This window comes from Microcaecilia unicolor, chromosome 9 (assembly GCF_901765095.1).
Source record: "Microcaecilia unicolor chromosome 9, aMicUni1.1, whole genome shotgun sequence".
In the NCBI taxonomy this organism is placed as follows: Eukaryota; Metazoa; Chordata; class Amphibia; order Gymnophiona; family Siphonopidae; genus Microcaecilia; species Microcaecilia unicolor.
The window spans coordinates 29,332,852-29,352,318 of NC_044039.1; the positions used below are offsets into that span (position 1 = coordinate 29,332,852).

Genomic DNA, 19,467 nt, shown 5'->3' on the forward strand with positions numbered 1-19,467 from the left:
TTACGGATGTTGTAAAGAAAGAAACAACAGGTCTTGGCAATCTGCTGGATATGAGCAGAGAAGGAGAGAGAAGAGTCAAAGATGACCCCAAGGTTTCGAGCTGAGGAGACGGGGAGAATGAGAGAGCCATCAACAGAAATAGAAAACGGGGGGAGCGGGGAGGTGGGTTTGAGGGGGAAAATGAGAAGCTCGGTTTTGGTCATATTTAATTTCAGGTGGCGTTGAGACATCCAGACAGCAATGTCAGACAAGCACGCTGAAACTTTGGTTTGGATGCAAGATGAGATATCAGGGGTAGAAAGGTAGATGTGGGAGTCATCAGCATAGAGATGGTAAGAAAAGCCATGGGATGAGATTAATGAACCAAGGGAAGAAGTGTAGATAGAAAAGAGGAGGGGACCAAGAACAGAACCCTGAGGTACGCCGACAGGCAGAGGGATAGAAGTAGAAGAGGATCCACCAGAGTGAACACTAAAGGTGCGGAGGGAGAGGTAGGAAGAGAACCAGGAAAGGACAGAGCCCTGGAATCCAAGTGACGACAGGGTATCGAGAAGTATGCTGTGATCTGTAAGGCTTCATTCTGTCTCCGTGAGTCCGACGTCCCGCACGCACAACGCGCAGGACGTCAGAAACAGAACGACGCCTTCGGGGGAAGAAGAGGACATCCCCAGCCGGCAGGGACCGGGGCCCCCCGCCAGCAAAGGCAGGCGACGGCAGGGGAGGGTTGGCGGCGGGAGGGGGGTCGAGAGGGTCGGCGCGGTGGGGGGGGTTGGAAATGGTGGGAGGGTCAGCGACAGCAGGTCGATAATGGCTGGGGGGGTTGGCGGCACCGGGGGGGGGGGCTAAAATGTGTCCCCTCACCTCAGGCTCTGGACCCCCCTCCCGCCGAAGTCTGGCTACGCCCCTGGCATACAGCGCGCGCCAAATCGGTACTACCGCCTGGCTAGGGATGTGTGTCTCATGCCCCACTCACCTTGGCCTCATGGTCACCCAAAATTGGGTTGCTTGCTACGTCACTGCTATCCGCTCTGTCCATCCATACCATCCGCTTTCTCCTTCTCCTTTGTCTTAGAGATCCTATACCATCCACTATTTCTTTCTCTCCCTTTATGCTTGTCCCATGCTTTCTTAAAATCAGATGCAGTCGTATCCACTGCCTCCATCAGGAGGCCATTCCATGCATCCACCACCCTGTCCATAAGTGTTGGTAAATCAGCCCGTATGCATGTAGATGACAACACTTTTATTCATAAAGCCCTATGTGATGCTGTTCTTTTTCTGCACATGAAGTTTGTAGAATAGATGTTCTAACTATACGAGCCAGCAAATACCTGTGCACTCCTACATGTTCTTATATACTTGTATGCACAAAGGGTTCTGTGTTTGGCATAGTCTTCCGTGAAATTCAGGGATAAATGTGAACATGCTGAGCTGGGCATCCCATTTTCCATGTGGAGCCCCTATGCAAAATAAGGCTTAATATCTTTAATTATTGCTGGGAATCTATCACAGAAATCTGAGCTTCTCTCTGAACTGTAGTGCTCAGCCTAAGAATTAGTCTCAGATTTCTGGGGCATAGGCATTGGCAACCAATAAAACAAAACCAAATTCAATTGAACAGAGAGGAGGATGAAAAAGAGAGGAATTTTTACAGGCTTCACAATTTCTTGCATCCCAACTGTTCAATGAGGTCTTCCATCTCTAAATACTTTGTAAACTGTCGGTGACTTTCTTGAGCCAAACTATATTTCGTTCCTTTGAGCAGTTATAAAATATAAGCTACCACAATGCTATGGTTTCCAGGATTACAGAAACTATCCTGTTGGCTATGAACTTAAACTGATGCCTTGTCCTTATCTGCTCTGTGCATGTCAAGAACAGAGATGTTAATCTCAATGTGTTTAATAAATGCAAATATGAGCCAAAGAACTCAGACAATATCAGTCTCTCTGGTGCAGTATTATTTCCATTGGTCATGATGTACCAGTAGTAATAACTGATTTATTTCTCTGAACCGTGTACAAGTCGATTCACAGAAGAGGGACTTTCCTTACTTTCTCTACCATCGGCAACGATGCTAAAATATAACCCATACCAGTTGGCAACAAAGCAGCTCAATCTATGGTGATTTACAATTTGTTTAGTATCCTTTTGAGCAATGGAGAGATTAAAGCGCACAGAAAGGAGTAAACAGTGGGGCAGAGATTAGAAGTGCAAAAGGAAAAGACTTGCTTCCCCAGACCACACACTAGTTGTGGATTGTTAGAAAATGTTTCATGTTTTTTTGCTGGGGGGAAGCTCCAAAACAACTCAAATCCTTGGAAACAGAAGGTTTGATTGGCACTTGTCATGGCTGATAGAGATGAACATGCTTCAGTAAAAAAAGAAGAAGCAAAGGATGCCTTGTCAAAAGTAGCTGTAGTCAAAGGATGAGTTCTCTTTTTTTTTTTTGTCTCTTTAAATTATTCAAATCTGGGTGGCATCGGAGGATATTTGGCATTTTGACACAGCTTAAAGGATTGTCCTGCTAACACCATTGAACTAAAGCCGCTGTCCTTTATAAGAAAATGTACATAATGGTGTTTTTTGTATTTATAAATATGCTCTGCATACAAGCTAGAATAGTCTGATCTTTAGATCTTTAAACACTTTTTCTGGTCAGCGTTAGTACTTCCCTGGCTGGACGTCTTTCCCCAGCAGCTATTTAAGACTTTTAACAAAGCTTTCGCTTTCTTTTTCATAGAAAGTCTGCAGGTGTAAAATCAAATAAGAAGGCAGCTGGGTTAGAAGTGGTAGCACAATTCTTGAGGTATAGAAAGTTGTTCAGAACTGCATAATGTGTTGTATAAATGGAACAAGGCCATAGATTTTGTTTGCTGGTTTTTCTGGGAGAGGGTGAGGAGAGATAACTGCTTTACTTCCTCCCATTGCTTTCTTTAGGCCAAAGTCCCATAAAATCTAAAGACAAGCCTTCAAGGGCCAACCCAGTGCTATAGACTGCCATACAAAATAATCTATGTTCAGTTCCAGACTCAGACCTTTCACTCCCCAGCCCAGATGGAGATGCTACAAGAGGCAGCATTTGTAGGCTCGGGGGGGGGGGGGGGGGGGGGAGGAGCTCCAGTCATCATGTTACTGTGGTACATAGTGGTCCTATTTACGTTCCATGATTGCAGGGTTCCAGAACAGGAGCGCTGGTGCATGACCCAGAGTTGAGGACAGCCACTGTGATGAATGCTCGGATATAAGATACAACATTCCTAGATACATGTGACTGGAGACTCATGGCACCAGATCCCAGCTCTAGTCCCAAATGAGTTGGGGACCCAAAGGAGCAGAAAGAAACTGCCAGGCCCATAAAACAAAAAACAGAATGAGGCAAGTTTGCTATTGTAAAAATAAGATCCAGATTAAACTTAACATCGGCTGAAACTGGGGAAGACATTTCTTATCTTACTTTCCTGTGAAATCTCCTGTATTTGAAGTTCATATGTGGATTTTGTGACCAACATCGTCTACGGGGAAGCCCTGACCTACATGTCAGATCTTATAGACTTGCCTATCAGGAATGCAAAAAGATCATCACGTACATTCCTTAATCTCCACTATCCTAATTGTAAAGGCCTAAAATATAAATCCACATACGTGACCAGTTTCTCATACATCTGCACGCAGTTATGGAATGCACTACCGAAGGCCATAAAAACAACGCAAGACCTAACCATCTTCCGAAGACTACTGAAAACAGACCTTTTCAAGAAAGCATACCATAAATATCCATCTTTAAACACTAAATAATAATATAATACACAATCTATACAAAACCGAACTCCTATCACATGACTGATTAACCTCCTTGCTATGAATAATCAAGCACTACCACTTTAAACCTTACACCGAATACGGTCTTTCTATAGTCAACAACCTAATGTATGTTACAATCCAATTTATTACTCAGGATTCTTCATGCTATACAATAAGATATTCTTCTTTACCATGTATGTATACACATGGTATATATATATATATATACCATGATCTGTTCGATATATGTTATGTTCCTTGTATGTACCATGTATGTTACAATGTATGTTTACACCTTAACGCAAGACCAGTTGTAATTCTGTTACCCGGAAATGGTAACCGCCATTATGGCAACTGTAAGCCACATTGAGCCTGCAAATTGGTGGGAAAATGTGGGATACAAATGCTACAAATAAATAAAAATAAATAAACATACTGAAATGTATTACTGATATTGCAAGTGGTTAATGCATGTTAAAACTGCTGTTAATTTGTAAGCCACCTTTTCATAGCTGGGCCAATATTCAAAGGATAAGGGTAAGAGTAATAGGATTTCATACACTGCTTTTCTGTGGTACTATCAAAGTGGTTTACAATTGTTATATGCAGGTACTCTTTCTGTCCCTAGTGGGCTCACAATCTAAGTATTGTACCTGGGGAAGTTATGCACTGGTCGCTGGCAGCCAATGTATAACTTTCTTATCTTAATTGTGCTCAGACAAGTGGTGATGGAACCCACAAGGAAAGGGGTAACTCTGGATCGAGTGTTCACAAATGGAGGAAGTGTTTCCAGTGTCCGGATGGGTGCCCACCTAGGCAATAGTGATCATCACATGATATGGTTTGATATAAAAGCGGAGTGCAGGCGCTCAAAACTCAAAGTACTGGATTTCAGACATGCTGATTTTGGTAAAATGGGGAAATACCTGAAGAAGGAGTTGATGGCATGGGTAGGCTTAGGAGAAATGGAAGGACAATGGTTCAAGCTTAAAGCTGCTATAAATATGGCAACAGATCCTTATACAAGGGAAGTAAACAAAAACAAGAGAAACAGGAAGCCTATTTGGCCACAAAAATAAAGGCAAAAGAAGCTGCATTCAAGAAATACAGAAGAATGCAACAAGAGGATCATTGTAAAAGATTACTGGATTAAACTCAAGCTATCACAAGCACAGGAGAAAGAAAATATGGCTAAGGAAGTAAAGAGAGGTGATAACAACTTTTTCAGAAAATTTGGGGAAAGCAGAAAAGATGGAAATGGACTCGAAAAACTGAAAGATGCTGAGAACAATTATGTGAAGTTTGATGAGGATAAAATGAATATGCTAAACAAATACTTCGGTGTTCAAAGACTGGAGAAGGATCACAGTCGGCTGCTGAGGGTATAGCAGGGAATGGAGTGGATATTGCACTGTTCACAGAAGAAAATGTTTATAAACGACGTAAAAATCTGAAAGTGGAGAAAGCTATGGGTCCAGATGGGATACATCCCAGGATTCTGAGGGAGTCCATAGAAATCCTCATAGGAACTCTTAAGGATTTATTTAATAGATCTTTAGAGATGAGAGAAGTTCCGCAGGATTGGAGATGAGCAGATGTAGGCGTTCTTCACAAAAGCAGGGACAGGGAAGAAGTGGGAAACTACAGGCTGGTAAGTCTCATGTCGGTGGTTGGAAAAATATTGGTATTGCTGCTGAAGGAAAAGATAGTTAATTTTCTGAAATCCAATGGCTTGAAGGACCCGAGACAACATGGCTTTATCAAAGGAAAATCCTGCCAAACGAATCTGATTTACCAAAGGAAAGTCCTACCAAACAAATCTGATTGATTCTTTGACTAGTAGGCTTATTTTCGAAAGAGAAGAGCGCCCATCTTTCAACACAAATCGGGAGATGGGCGTCCTTCTCCCAGGGTCGCCCAAATCGGCATAATCGAAAGCCGATTTTGGGTGTCCTCAACCGCTTTGCATTGCGGGGATGACCAAAGTTCCTGGGGGCGTGTCGGAAGCATTGCGAAGGCGGGACTGGGGCATGTTTAACACATGGGAGTCCTCGGCCGATAATGGAAAAAAGAAGGGTGTCCCTGACAAGCACTTGGCCAACTTTACTTGGTCCATTTTTTCTTGCGACCAAATGGCTTGGATTTGGTTGTTTCTGAGATGGGTGTCCTCGGTTTCCATTATCGCTGAAAACTAGGGACGACCATCTCTAAGGACGACCATCTCTAAGGTCGACCTAAATGTTAAGATTTGGGTGTCTCCGACCGTATTATCAAAACGAAAGATGGATGCCCATCTTGTTTCAATAATATGGGTTTCCTGAGGATGTCCTGCGAGGACGCTCTCAGGAAAACTTGGGCGCCCTGTTTGATTATGCCCCTCCACATGACCAAAGAACTGGATCAAGGACATGCACTAGATGTAATCTACTTGATTTTCAGCAAAGCTCACAGAAGACTCATGAATAAGCTGAGAGAGCTGAACTTAGGACCCAAAGTGGTGAACTGGATTTGAAACTGGTTTACTGACAGACAACACAGGGTAGTGTTAAATGATCCCTCTCATTGTATTATCTGAGCACAGATGTCAAAGAAAGGAATTTGTGATAGAGAAGAGCAGAGAGAAAGACTTTGTAATGATAAGACCGGTCCATCAATAGCAGCATCAGAAACATTGGTCTTTATAGGTTCGGGAGCTGCATTGGATGCTGGAGACACATCCACAGTGAGACTGTCAGCATAGAGCATCAGTAGAATCCACTAAGAGTGGTCGTCCAATTTCCATGTGAAGAAGAGGAAAGATTCAATGCAGGACAACACTAGGCAGCTGAAACATCTTAGCAATGCGCCCCATTGAAACATGATACCAAAAGCATTGAAGAACCGATGATGTCACTAATGTTCTCAAAGTACCCTGGACATGAAGACTGCTCATCCTCTATGTGATCAGAGGAAGTGCAACAGCCTCTGTGTACTTGAGACCCTGATTCCAATATATCTCTAGTAACTCAGTTGGAAGTGGCCACTCCTACTGTGATGCCCATACCTTTGTCACTGGCAGATTCAAGGAACAGATTATGCAGAAATTCAAGGAGTGGATGGAGTGCTTCTTGACTTGATGGATGCTGTAACATCATCAGTGTTGAGATGAGAGGCAATCCAGCTGATACTTGAGACCTATGCCCTGCCTGAAAGAGATGCCTCAACCACTGAGGCCCAGAGAGGGCTCAGAGTTCAGGTCAGCTGCACCGCTGTCTATTTCCAATGCTCTGGGGGAGGAGACCTGACCATGCAGTTAGTAGTGTGAGACAGACTTCACCAACTAAATTCTTCTATAAGTCTAAGACCATTCCTGGGATTCTGATGAGATGAGCAGCTGCACTTCAAACTTTCTCTCCCTCTGCTTTGTGGCATCCAGCTAGCACTTTGAACCAGGGATGTGCACCTAGAACATTTTTGTTTCATGTAATTCCCCATGTCATTTACGGGAATGCTCATTTTGTTCAGGGTTTTCTGGGAATTTTTTTGTTATGGGAATGTCATCAAGAGTATGCACTGTTTTGGAAACAAGCTCTGAAACTCTTTGCCCAGAGGATGCAGTAACAGTGGTTAGTGTATCTGGGTTTTAAAAAGGTTTGAACAAATTCCTGGAGGAAAAGTCCATAGTCTGCTACTGAGGCAAACATGGGAAGCAACTGCTTGCCCTGGGATTTGTAGTATGGAATGTTGCCATGATTTGCGTTTCCGCCAGGTACTTGTGACCTGGCTTGGCCACTGTTTGTAAAACAGGATACTGGGCTAGATGGACCATTGGTCTGACCCAGTATGGCTACTCTTATTTTCTCTTTTTAAATAGTGCACACTTTTTTGTGTGTACACTCTTTGTGAACAGTGCTTACTGTTTGCAAAGAGAGCACACTCTTTTGGAGAGATTTCACTTGACATCTTAAATGAATGCAAAATCCATACTTTGAACAGCACTGGACACCCATAGTACAGTGAGGCCAAGCCTTAGGTTGTAGAGGAAGAGAGAACAGTTTAAGGTGCTACTGCTCCATATGTTAGTGCAGACCAGGGGCGTAGCTACGTGGGGCCACGGGGGCCTGGGATCCCGTAGATTTGACCCTGGACCCCCCTGCCGACGACCCTCTCGACCCCTCTCCCGCTGCCAACCCGCCGTCTGCTACCTTTGCTGGCGGAGGACCCCAACCTCCGCCAGCTGAGGTCCTCTTCTTCCTTCGTTCTGTTTCTGAGTCTGATGTCCTGCAGGTAGGTGACAGCGGGGGAGGGTTGGCAGCAGGAGGGGGGGTCGAGAGGGTCGTCAGCAGGAGGGGGGTCAAAGTTGGTGGTAGTGGTGGTGGCGGCAGCAGCGGGGGGGTTGGCAATGGGGGGGTCGATGGCGCTGGGGAGAGGCTAAAATGTGCCCCCTCACCTTGGGCTCTGGACCCCCCTCCTGCCGAAGTCTGGCTACGCCCCTGGTGCAGACTGTATGAAGCGAAGGAGAATTGACTCTCTGATCTTTAATCTAGTAAGTTTTTTTTTTTTAAATAACACTCCTTTAAACTCTATCTACATACTTAGGGCTCCTTTTACAAAATCGTGCTAGCAATTCCGGTGCAGCAAATGTGATGAAGCCCATAGGAATTGAATGGACTTCGTCCCATTATTCCGGCCTGGCTTTGTAAAAGGAGCCCTTCATTTCTAATTGTACCTGCTTAGTATGAGAGTTCAGTTGGTGTAACAATCACCTTTTAAAAATAATTGAGAAGTCTATCTCATAATTACTTTCCACTGTGTCTATTCGATGTAAACCTTGGCTTTGTGTAATGGTGCTGCTACTTGAATGTTTCTGTTTTCCATCCTAATTGGCACAAATCACTTGTCCTATTTTAACCAAGTCTTGACTCAGGCTATAATTACATTGCCAGGTGTGAGCAGAGGACGATTGCAGTGCATTTTAGCCTATGAATGCCAAATTATGCCATCACAGACCAGGAAGTTAACCCAAGCTAATCAGACGTTTAACTTCAGGTTGCCAGCAAGGGGATCACTGCTTCTTGTGTTTGTAAAATCTGCTAGAAATACAACAAGTATAAAATTACTTGTTACTTCTTATATTTGTATGCGTGTATGAGATCTATTTCTATGTGATTTGCAGATAATTTCTCAAAACAGTAGATTTCTCTTATAAGAACTTTTTGTTTGTAGAAGTTGTTCCTGGTACCTGCATGCAGGTAATCAAGAGGCTTAATAGCATGCAGCATCAGCAAAAGTCTGTGCAGTTTTTTGGACCAGATTTTATACACAAATAAACCTGGTAGGAAAATTGTGCATGGAATTTTGTTACAGGAAATTTTAAAACAAAAAAATGTGGAAATCAACTTAACCTTGAAACATAAAACCACCAAAGACAGTGAACTTTTGGAACTTCCTCAATTTTTATTGTTTTGATTTTTCTAAAAGGGAGGAGAAAAAGCCTCAGCAGTCACAGGTTAATGCTGTGGAAACCGGGCACTATTTATTTATTTATTAGGATTTATTTACCGCCTTTTTGAAGGAATTCACTCAAGGCGGTGTACAGTAAGAATAAATCAAACATGAGCAATGGGCAAATACAGCAGTAAAAAAATATTCAAATAACAATACAAAGTATGGCGTGAAGGGGCATAATCGAACGGAAACGTCTATCTCCATGGGCGTTTATCTCCGAGAATGGGTCCGTGAAGGGGCGGACCGAAGCGTATTTTCGAAAAACATGGACGTTTATCTTTTTTTGAGCTGGGCGTTTTTGTTTTTCAGCGATAATGGAAACCGAAAGCACCCAGCTCAAAAATGAATAACTCCAAGACATTTATTCGTGGGAGGGGCCAGGATTCGTAGTGCACTGGTCCCCCTCACATGCCACGACACCAACCGGGCACCCTAGGGGGCACTTTTACAAAAAAAAAAAAAAAAAACAAGGTAAAACAGCTCCCAGGTGCATAGCACCCTTCCCTTGGGTGTTGAGCTCCCCAAATCCCCCTCAAAACCCACTGCCCACAAGTCTACACCATTACTATAGCCCTAAGGGGTGAAGGGGGGCACCTACATGTGGGTACAGTGGGTTTGGGGGGCGGTTTGGAGGGCTCCCATTTACCAGCACAAGTGTAACAGGTGGGGGGGGGATGGGCCTGGGTCCACCTGCCTGCAGTCCACTGCGCCAACTAATAACTGCTCCAGTGACCTGCATACTGCTGCCAGGGAGGTGGGTATGACATTTGAGGGTGAAAATAAAAAGTTGTAAAACAGCATATTTTGTGGTGGGAGGGGGTTTGTGACCACTGGGGGAGTCAGGGGAGGTCATCCCCGATTCCCTCCAGTGGTCATCTGGTCATTTAGGGCACTTTTTGGGGCCTTATTCGTGGAAATACAGGGTCCAGGAAAAGTGCCCTAAATTCTCACTAAAAACGCATATTTTTTTTCCATTATTGGCGAAAGGCGCCCATCTCTGATCGCCCGATAACCACGCCCCAGTTCCGCCTTCACCATGCCTTCGACACGCCCCCATCAACTTTGTCCGCATCCGCGACGGAGTGCAGTTGAAAACATCCAAATTCAGCTTTCGATTATACCGCTTTATTCGTTTTCGTGAGATAAACGTCTATCTCCCGATTTGGGTCACAATATAGGCGTTTTTCTATTTCGATTATAAGCAGGATAGTATACTACTTACAATGTCAACGCAATATGTAATAGAACATTTTAATTGATAGTGAAGGGTATAAACAAAGATAAAACATATAGATAGATAAGAGAGTAAGAGGAGTAAGAAAATAAGGTGACTAATTTAAAGAACAGTGCACATGAGGTCAGAGAGATGGTTAAATATTATCTCAGCTAGGGTAGGAGTGAATAAACATGTCCTGCTGCAGTATGTGCAGCCTGTGTCACTCCTTGTGTGTGTGAGTGAGACTAACAAGTTAGTTACTTCTTCCATTAAAGTCCTGGTTGAAGAGCCAAGCTTTCACCTGCATCTTGAAGTAGAGATGGTCTTGTGTTAAGCAGAGCCTTTCAGACTATGCATTCCAGAGTGTGGGGGCTACTCCGGAGAAGGCTCGCTTGCGGGTATCACATCGTGTAATGTGTTTAGGAGAGGGTGTGGTTAATGATAGTCCTTGAGAGGACCTTAGTGTCCTTGGCGGTGTGTAGAGGATCATCCTATTCTTCAGGTACTTAGGGCCATTTCTTTAAGGCCTTGAAGATCAGAAATAGAGTTTTAAATTTAGCCCTGTATTGTACTGGTAGCCAATGAAGTTTTTTGAAGAATGGTGTGATGTGATCATGTCGTTTACAACCTTCTATGAGTCTTGCTGCAGTATTCTGAATCAATTGGAGCTGGTGCAGGCCCTTTGTAGTCAGACCGTTGTATAGTGCATTGCAGTAATCCAGTCTTGATGTTATCATGGCATGCACAACTGGGATAAGATTTAACTTCTCAATGTAAGGAAAGAGACCGCGTAACTGTTTGCAAATAGTAGAAGCAGCTCTTGAAGGTTGCTTGGATTTGGGAAATCAGAGTATCTGTTGAATCTAACTGTATTCCCAGGTTCCTGATTTATGATTTGAGGGGGCGTTCATACTCCCCAAAAGAGATTTTGATATCAGGCATGTATCCACTTGTGTTAGGGACCCAGAGAAGCTTGGTTTTACTTGGGTTCAGGCAAAGTTTGTTGTGTTTAGCCTATTCTTGAATCGATGTTAGACAGGTAATCAGTTTATTCAAGGCTGTAGGTAAGTCAGGTTCAATGGGTATGAGTAACTGCACATCATCCACCTAGATGTAGAACTGAGTGTCCATTAACTGAATCAGCTCAGCTAGTGGCTTGAGGTAGATATTGAACAGAATAGGTGACAGTATCGATCTTTGTGGTACCCTGCAGGTCTGTGCCCATGGTGGCGATGAGTTGCTGCCAAACATTATGGATTGTTTGCCTGTCTGATAGATAGGATCTGAACCAGGCAAGTACTGTTCCACTGATACCTATTTCTGTCAGTCGTGCTAGCATGATATCATGATCCACAGTGTCAAAAGCTGCTGAGAAATCTAGCAGTACTAACACAGAGGCAAATCCTCTGTCTCAGTTTCTGTGAAGATCATCTAGTAGGGATATGAGGACCGTTTCTGTTCCATAACTGGGTCGGAATCCAGATTGACATGGATCCAGCCAGTTTCTCTCTTCTAGCCAATCATTAAGTTGAACACAGACTGTTTGTTCTATAAGTTTCCCTAGAAATGGAATGTTGGATACTGGCTGGTAACTTTCAAGTTTGTCCTGGTCAAGGTTGTTTTTCTTTAGCAAAGGGTTAAACACTGCCCTTTTTAATGCTGTTGGTAGTTACCTATTAGAAAGAGGGGTGTTCACAATTTTAGTGGCACCTTCTATGAGACCCATACTTGTCTGCTGCACTATCTATGATGGGCATGGGTCGAGGGAGCAGGTAATTGGTCGAAGGTCTCTTAGGATTTTGTCAAGGATCTCTTCTGTCATTCGGGGAAAGTGTCACAAAGCATTTATAAAGAACACATAGCACAAACTGCACCTTGATAACAGCACCCCAAAAGTTTGCAAAAATAGGGAAATAGCTCCATCTCCAGAAGGCATGATTATTTTTCTTGCAAAATATCCTGTAAGAAAATATAAAAAAAAAACTCTGAACAATTCCACAACAAAAGCTCAGCTTAAAACAAACAAAAAAAAATATGGAAGCCAACTTAACCTTGAAACATAACACCACCAAAGTCAGTGAACCTTTGGAACTTCCTCAATTTTTAATTTATTTTTTTGATTTTTCTAAAAGGGAGGAGAAAAAACTTCAGCAGTCACAGGTTAATAATGCTGTGGAAACTGGGCACTGTTTGTTTAACCCAATAAACTCTCAACATGAGACCCACAGCTTTCTTCTGGCTCGGACCAATTCACAATTCTGGCAGCAAACAGGCAAGAAACTTGTATATCTGGTGTCAAGTCACACAGCAAAAAAAGCACTTAACTTAAATGTGCTCCCAGGGATCAGCATGAAGACAGAGCACATTTAAGTGAAGTGCCTTTTTGTGTGTGTGACTGGACATCAGATATACAAGTTTATTAGATCTTTGCTGGACATCGCTACCATGGCTTAGTAAAAGACCTCCTTAATATACTGGCCTCCAAAATGGCTGCGCCTAAATCTGGGCATGTCCACCTGGCCTATGTGCTATTCTGCAAACCATGTCTGAATGTAAACATGGCTTATAGAATATCTCTAGGCGCATGAATCGGATGTGCCTAGATTTTAGTCAACTTATATAGAATCCGGCCCAATATATGTAAAACTAGTAAAAAAGGCCCGTTTCTGACACAAATGAAATGGGCGCTAGCAAGGTTTTCCTCGGCTCCCCTGCAGCCACCCATGTCCAGCGACCCTCCTCTCCCCCTGCGCCCACTGCAGCCACCCATGTCCAGCGAACCTCCTCGCTCCCCTGCCCCCCTCCTGCCACCCATGTCCAGCGACCCTCCTCTGGACATGGATCAGCTGTGAGGCATGTTTGTTTTTTTCCCCCCGGGTTCTGAAATTGACATCATAATGGCTACGGTGATGTCAGCCTGATCTACGGAGCCTAGCAGACCAACTCGGAATGAGCCACGGTCCCAGGCAAGTCAGAACGTTGGAGGTGAGAATCTAATATAATAAAACGCACCCTCAACGTTCTGAGGACAACGTTCTGAAGCCATGAAGCCATCTGACGTCACTCCCAGGCTGAAGGGTTCGTGGATTCGTGGTGTGAAGCCTTCAAGCCAGCCAGCCGTCTCTGCCCCGCCCTCGCGTCAAACGTCATGACGTCGAGGGCGGAAAAAAAAAACAAACAAATCCGGCAGCGAAGCGTCAGGGAAGGAGGCGGCGCTCCCGACGTCTAGCCTTCCCTTCGCTGTGTTCCGCCTTCTTCTGACGTCAAGGATGACGTCAAAAGAAGGCGGAACACAGCGAAGGGAAAGCTAGACATCGGGAGCGCCGCCTCCATCCCTGACGCTTCGCTGCCGGAACCGCCACAGAGGTAAATTTAAAAAGAAGAAAAAAAACAAAAAGGGATGTTGGGGGGAGAGAAGAGGGTGGCCAGTAAAGAAGAACAATGGGAGCGGGAGGGCAGGGGAGAAACGACAGCATGGATGCGAAGGGGGGGGCATGGATGCGAAAGGGGGGGGGGAAGAGGGCGGCCCAGGCTGGGACATGGGAGCGAGAGGAGCATGGATGCGAGGGGGGGTCATGGAAGGGAGAGAGGGGACTTGCTGGAAAAGGATGAATGGAGGCGGCAGGAGACAGAGGAGCATGGATGGGCATGGATTGGGAGGGCAGGGCTCAGGGAGAGAGGGGAATTGCTGGATAGGGATGAATGGAGGGGACAGATGGGCATGGATGGATATGGATTGCAGGGCAGGCCTCAAGGAGAGAGGGGAATTGCTGGATAGGGATGAATGGAGGGGCCAGGTGACAGAGGAGCATGGATGGGCATGGATTGGAAGGGCAGGACTCAGGGAGAGGGGAATTGCTGGATAAGGATGAATGGAGGGGACAGATGGGCATGGATGGATATGGATTGCAGGGCAGGGCTCAGGGAGAGAGGGGAATTGCTGGATAGGGATGAATGGAGGGGCAGGTGACAGAGAAACATGATGGGCATGGATTGGGAGGGCAGGGCTCAGGGAGAGAGGGGAATTGCTGGAAAGGGATGAATGGAGGGGGCAGGGGACAGAGGAGCATGGATGGGCATGGATTGGGAGGGCAGGGCTCATGGAGAGAGGGGAATTGCTGGATAGGGATGAATGGAGGGGACAGATGGGCATGGATGGATATGGATTGCAGGGCAGGCCTCAGGGAGAGAGGGGAATTGCTGGATAGGGATGAATGGAGGGGACAGGTGACAGAGAAGCATGGATGGGCATGGATTGGGAGGGCAGGGCTCAGGGAGAGAGGGGAACTGCTGGAAAAGGATTAATGGAGGGGGCAGGGGACAGATGGGCATGGATTGGGAGGGCAGGGCTCACACTCTCTCTCTCATATACAACGTCTTTCTGACTCTCACTCTCACTCTCACACACTCTGTCTCACACTGTATCACATTCACGCTCTATGTGCCACACAGTCACTCACACGCTCGCTTGGTCTCATACACTCACTCTCACAGAGAATCTGTGTCTCACACACACTCTCTCTCTCGCCCACACACACACACTCTCTCTCACACTGTGTCTCACATACACACTTGCACACACTCTCATTCTCACACACACACTCTCTCACAAACACACTCACACCCAGACTCACTCTCTCTCTCACACACTCACACTTTCACTCTGACTCTCAAACAGTCACTCTCACATACACTCTCCCAAACATACACACTCCGAGGAAAACCTTGCTAGCGCCCATTTCATTTGTGTCAGAAACGGGCCTTTTTTACTAGTTATTATATAGGATATGGTAAGTGCCCTAAGTGCAATTCTATAAGGGTATATATAAATGCTATAATCCATCACTTTAAGGGGGCAAGACATGAGCAGTGCTCCCGCTTACACGCATAACTTACAGAATCATGTATGTTTCATGTGCCCTCTCCTTAGGTGCCCACAGTTAAACCGGTTCTATGGCTGGTGTAACTGCAGGCACCCAAATGTTAAGCATGCCAATATTGGGGTTCACTATTGGGTTTCGCTCAGAAGCGCAGCCAGGTTGACGGCGCAGGGGGAGCGAAAGCGGCGCGAGACCGAACTTCCGGCGGAACCAGCGCACATTTTCAATGCAACACGACAAGGAAAAAATAGGCGCCGGCAGAAGTCCGTTTGGGGAAGCGACCGCTCCCCTGGCGCCCCATCTAGCTACGCCACTGATTTCACTATTCTAAAATGGAATCTGGACACTCAGGTGTTGTTATAGAATACGCTCCTGTCACATGTTATTAGGGCACCTAAAAGAAGGTGCCCACTTATAGAATTGTACCTGTAGTGGCCAATTCTAAGCAGTTAGGCCCTTTTGATTATTGGGCTGCAAAAGTTCTGTAGCACACAGAAGACTAAGGGCCCCTTTTACTAAGCTGCGGTAAAAGGGGGGCCTGCGCTGGCATCAGTGCGTGTTTTTGATGCACGCTGAGACCCCCTTTTACCTCAGGATGTAAAGGCTGTCATTTTTTTTCCTAAGAAATGGCCGTGCGGTAAGTGAACCACTTGCCGCGTGGCCATTTTGGAGGGGAACACTTACCGTCCCTGAGGTGGCGGTAAGGGCACCTGCACTAACCTGGCGGGAATGGGGCAGCTCACAGCACTGCCCAGTTACCATCAGGTAAACACCGGTACCACAAAAATAAAAATATTTTTGTAGCACCAGATATGGTGCAAGCTGGGGTGGGAACTACCGCTGGACTACTACGGTAATTCCAGATTAGTGAGCGGTAAACCCGCTTTGGGCTTACCGCCACTTAGTAAAAGACCCTCAAATGGCACCGAAATTTGGGAGCCGAAAAAATGAGCATTAAGCACTATTCTATAAACAGTGCTCAGAGTTGGGTGTCATTTATAGAATAACACTTAGCAGTGGGATCCACACCCAATTTTGGGCATGAGGGTTTACAGCAACTGAAATCTGGTATAACTCCTTAGGCACGAATCTGCTGTATTCCATAACCATGCCCTTCCCATTGCCATGCCCCCTTATCGGATTCCAAGCTTAAAACTTTGCACGCACATCTTTATAGAATACCTACTAGGGAAGATGGTTACATAAATGCAAATGGTTGCCAATTAGCACCAATAATTGATTGTTAGCTAATTGTATTGGTGCTAATTGGTTCATTGTTTAATTAAATTGCACTAGGAAATTGGGCACATGCTCAAATTTGCGTGTGCAATTTTGAGAGCCATTTATAGAATTTGGGGGGGGGGGGGGGGAAAGAAGGATTTCCTTCAGTTTGGGCAGTCCACATTCAAGTTTTTGTAGTCGCTCTCTGGTTCCATTCATTTAAAATTACTCAATGTTCATTTCCCCTTCCACCTCCTTTCTTAGAATTGTAGCATTACTATAAAATCACTGGTCCAAATTTGTCCCAACACAAATGCTTTTCTAATATTTTATTTTCTATAGCATCAAAATCTGAGATCCGTTCCCATAAAAGAGAAGACAGCTGCTATGTGAAAACAGAGAAGATTGGAGATTCCGGTAGGGGAGAAACATTAAACCAGATCACAAGACTCTGCAAGAAACAGAGCATCAGTTTAAGGCTGAAGAGAGGCAAGCTCGGGCCTTGCATATTTACTCGGAATTGCAGAAGTCCCAGTTTCCGATTGGAAATCGATTTGTTGAACATATGAATATCTCCAAATTTGAAGACTGTAAGTTCCTATGTTTTAAAGTCTTTTTAAATTTTGGAGGAAAACTCAATAGCAAAAGTTATATAAAGATGTTTTGACAGTAAATGCCATTGTGCACATCAGGGGCATAGCCAGACTTCGGCGGGAGGGGGGTCCAGAGCCCAGGGTGAGGGGCACATTTAGCCCCCCCTGGCGCTGCGACCACCCCCCGCCTCCCGCCATTGCCGACTTTGCCCCCTCTGTCGCTGACCCTCTCGACCCCCCCCTCCCGCCGCCAACCCGCCGTCGCCTACCTTTGCTAGTGGGGGACCCCAACCTCGCTAGCCGAGGTCCTCTTCTTCTCACAAAAGGCTTCCTTCTGTTTCTGACGTCCTGCTTGTTGTACGTGTAAGATGTCAGACTCACAGAACGAAGCCTTGCAGATCAGCTGATCCGCAAGGCTTCGTTCTGTGAGTCAGAATCAGAAGGAAGCCTTTTGTGAGAAGAAGAGGACCTCGGCTGGCAGGGGTTGGGGTCCCCCACCAGCAAAGGCAGGCAATGACGACGGCGGGTTGGCGGCGGGAGGGGGTTCAGGTGGATCGTTGGCAGGGGGGGTCCAGGGCCAAATCTACGAGGGCCCAGGCCCCACGTAGCTACGCTACTGGTGCACATGCTTATTTGTCATCCCATTCACTTGTTTTATTGGCTTGGTTTATGAATTTTAAAACATGTAGGGCCAGATTCTACACATGGCGCCTAGAAAATCCACGTGCAAACATTTCCGCTTAAGTGTATTCTATAAGCGGAACTTAGATATAGTTGATATCCTAGTACGGAAAACTATGCGTCTCCATTTACATCAATGAAATTATGGTGTAAATCCTGGCATGTAGATTAAGGTACAGATGGCCATATTCTATAACAATGCATGTAAATGTTGAAACACCCACAATGCCCATAACCACACCCCTTTTTGCCTGCGCGCATTAAAATTTAGGCACAGTGTTTTACAGAATACGCTTAAGGGGTTGTGCAGGTAAGTTCTAATTATTGCCAATTAGTGCTCATTATTGCTTGTTAAGTGCGGTTAACAATGCTGATTAGCTTGTTAAGCCAATTAAATTACGTGTGTTGTTACAGAATATGCTTGGATTTCAACAGGGATCTCTAGGCACGCTATAGAATCTGGGGGATAGAGGCCAATATTCAAAGACATTAATCCAGTTATTAGGTGCTACTAACCAGGTACATGCCGGCAGAGAGAGAGAGAGATATTCAATGGCTGAATATTGCACTTAACTGGATGAGTGATAGCCACCCACATATTCCTGGATATTTCTTTTTAATTGAATCTTTATTGGCCAAACTGTTGCAGAAATTGACAATCAAAGAAGGATATAAGAAAACAACAATGAACCAAAACAATCCAAATACAGTAACAGACTTAACAAAAACATTCCTGGATATTCAGTGCCGGTGCCCAGACATGGCTTGATAATAAATATCCAGACATAACACCCGCCGGCAGCCAAAAAACACTGACCACCGCTGGCTGAATATTTATTCCATATATTTTTGTGAGTTTGATGATGGTGGACTTGACCTTGGAAAGAATGTATCTCCTGTCATTTGTTTCATAAATTCAATAAATATAATAATCTAAAAGAAGAAAAAAAGAATACTTCATGTGTTTATTAGTCATTGCTTGGGCTGACATTTCATCTTAAAGCATGACAAATTACTTTTCTTTTGGCAAAGTGATCACCGTGTGTTTTCAGATGTACTAATTCTCTAGGCTACCATTTCATGCTACACCGCACGCCAAAAAAAAGCAACCTGTTCTATCCAAGCCAAAGTGTGTGTGGGTGGATGGGTGTGGGGGAGAGTCATCAAACGCTAGAGTGTAATCAGATAAAGCTAGCTGTTCCCGTATTAGTGTGTTAGCTTTGTCCAAGTCCTCCCATCTTCAATAGGCCAAAGCGCTCTCTTCATTTGTCAGCCCAGCGCACCTTTTGTGTGAATAATTTCCCATTGGTATTACCCAGAGCATGGAGTTGATAGTCGACTAGCCTCTTCGCTTGTACCATTATTTCCAGAAAGCTTGATACATCTGGAATAAATCCAGGAGGATTTGTGAGTGAACTGATGGAAGTGTGAGTGACGGGATGAACTGATAAGACCCGAGTTTGCAGAAACAAAAGGCTTTTTTGTGATTTTGTTCAGGGAAAGCAGAGTCACTGCCTTTGAATTGACTTGATGTGATCAAGTTTTTACCAGCTGCCTCTGGTGGGTCAAGCAAGTAAGAAATTAA

At 44.9% G+C, this 19,467-nt stretch overlaps 1 protein-coding gene across 1 annotated transcript in view; it reads left to right on the forward strand.

Moving 5' to 3' along the window:
* LOC115477560 overlaps positions 1 to 19,467 on the forward strand; it is a 239,357-nt gene that overhangs the window by 209,938 nt on the left and 9,952 nt on the right. The window contains exon 10 of the mRNA XM_030214514.1: positions 16,951 to 17,198. Coding sequence (XP_030070374.1) covers positions 16,951 to 17,177 — 227 coding nt within the window. The 3' untranslated portion in view covers positions 17,178 to 17,198. The remainder of the gene's footprint in view (positions 1 to 16,950; positions 17,199 to 19,467) is intronic.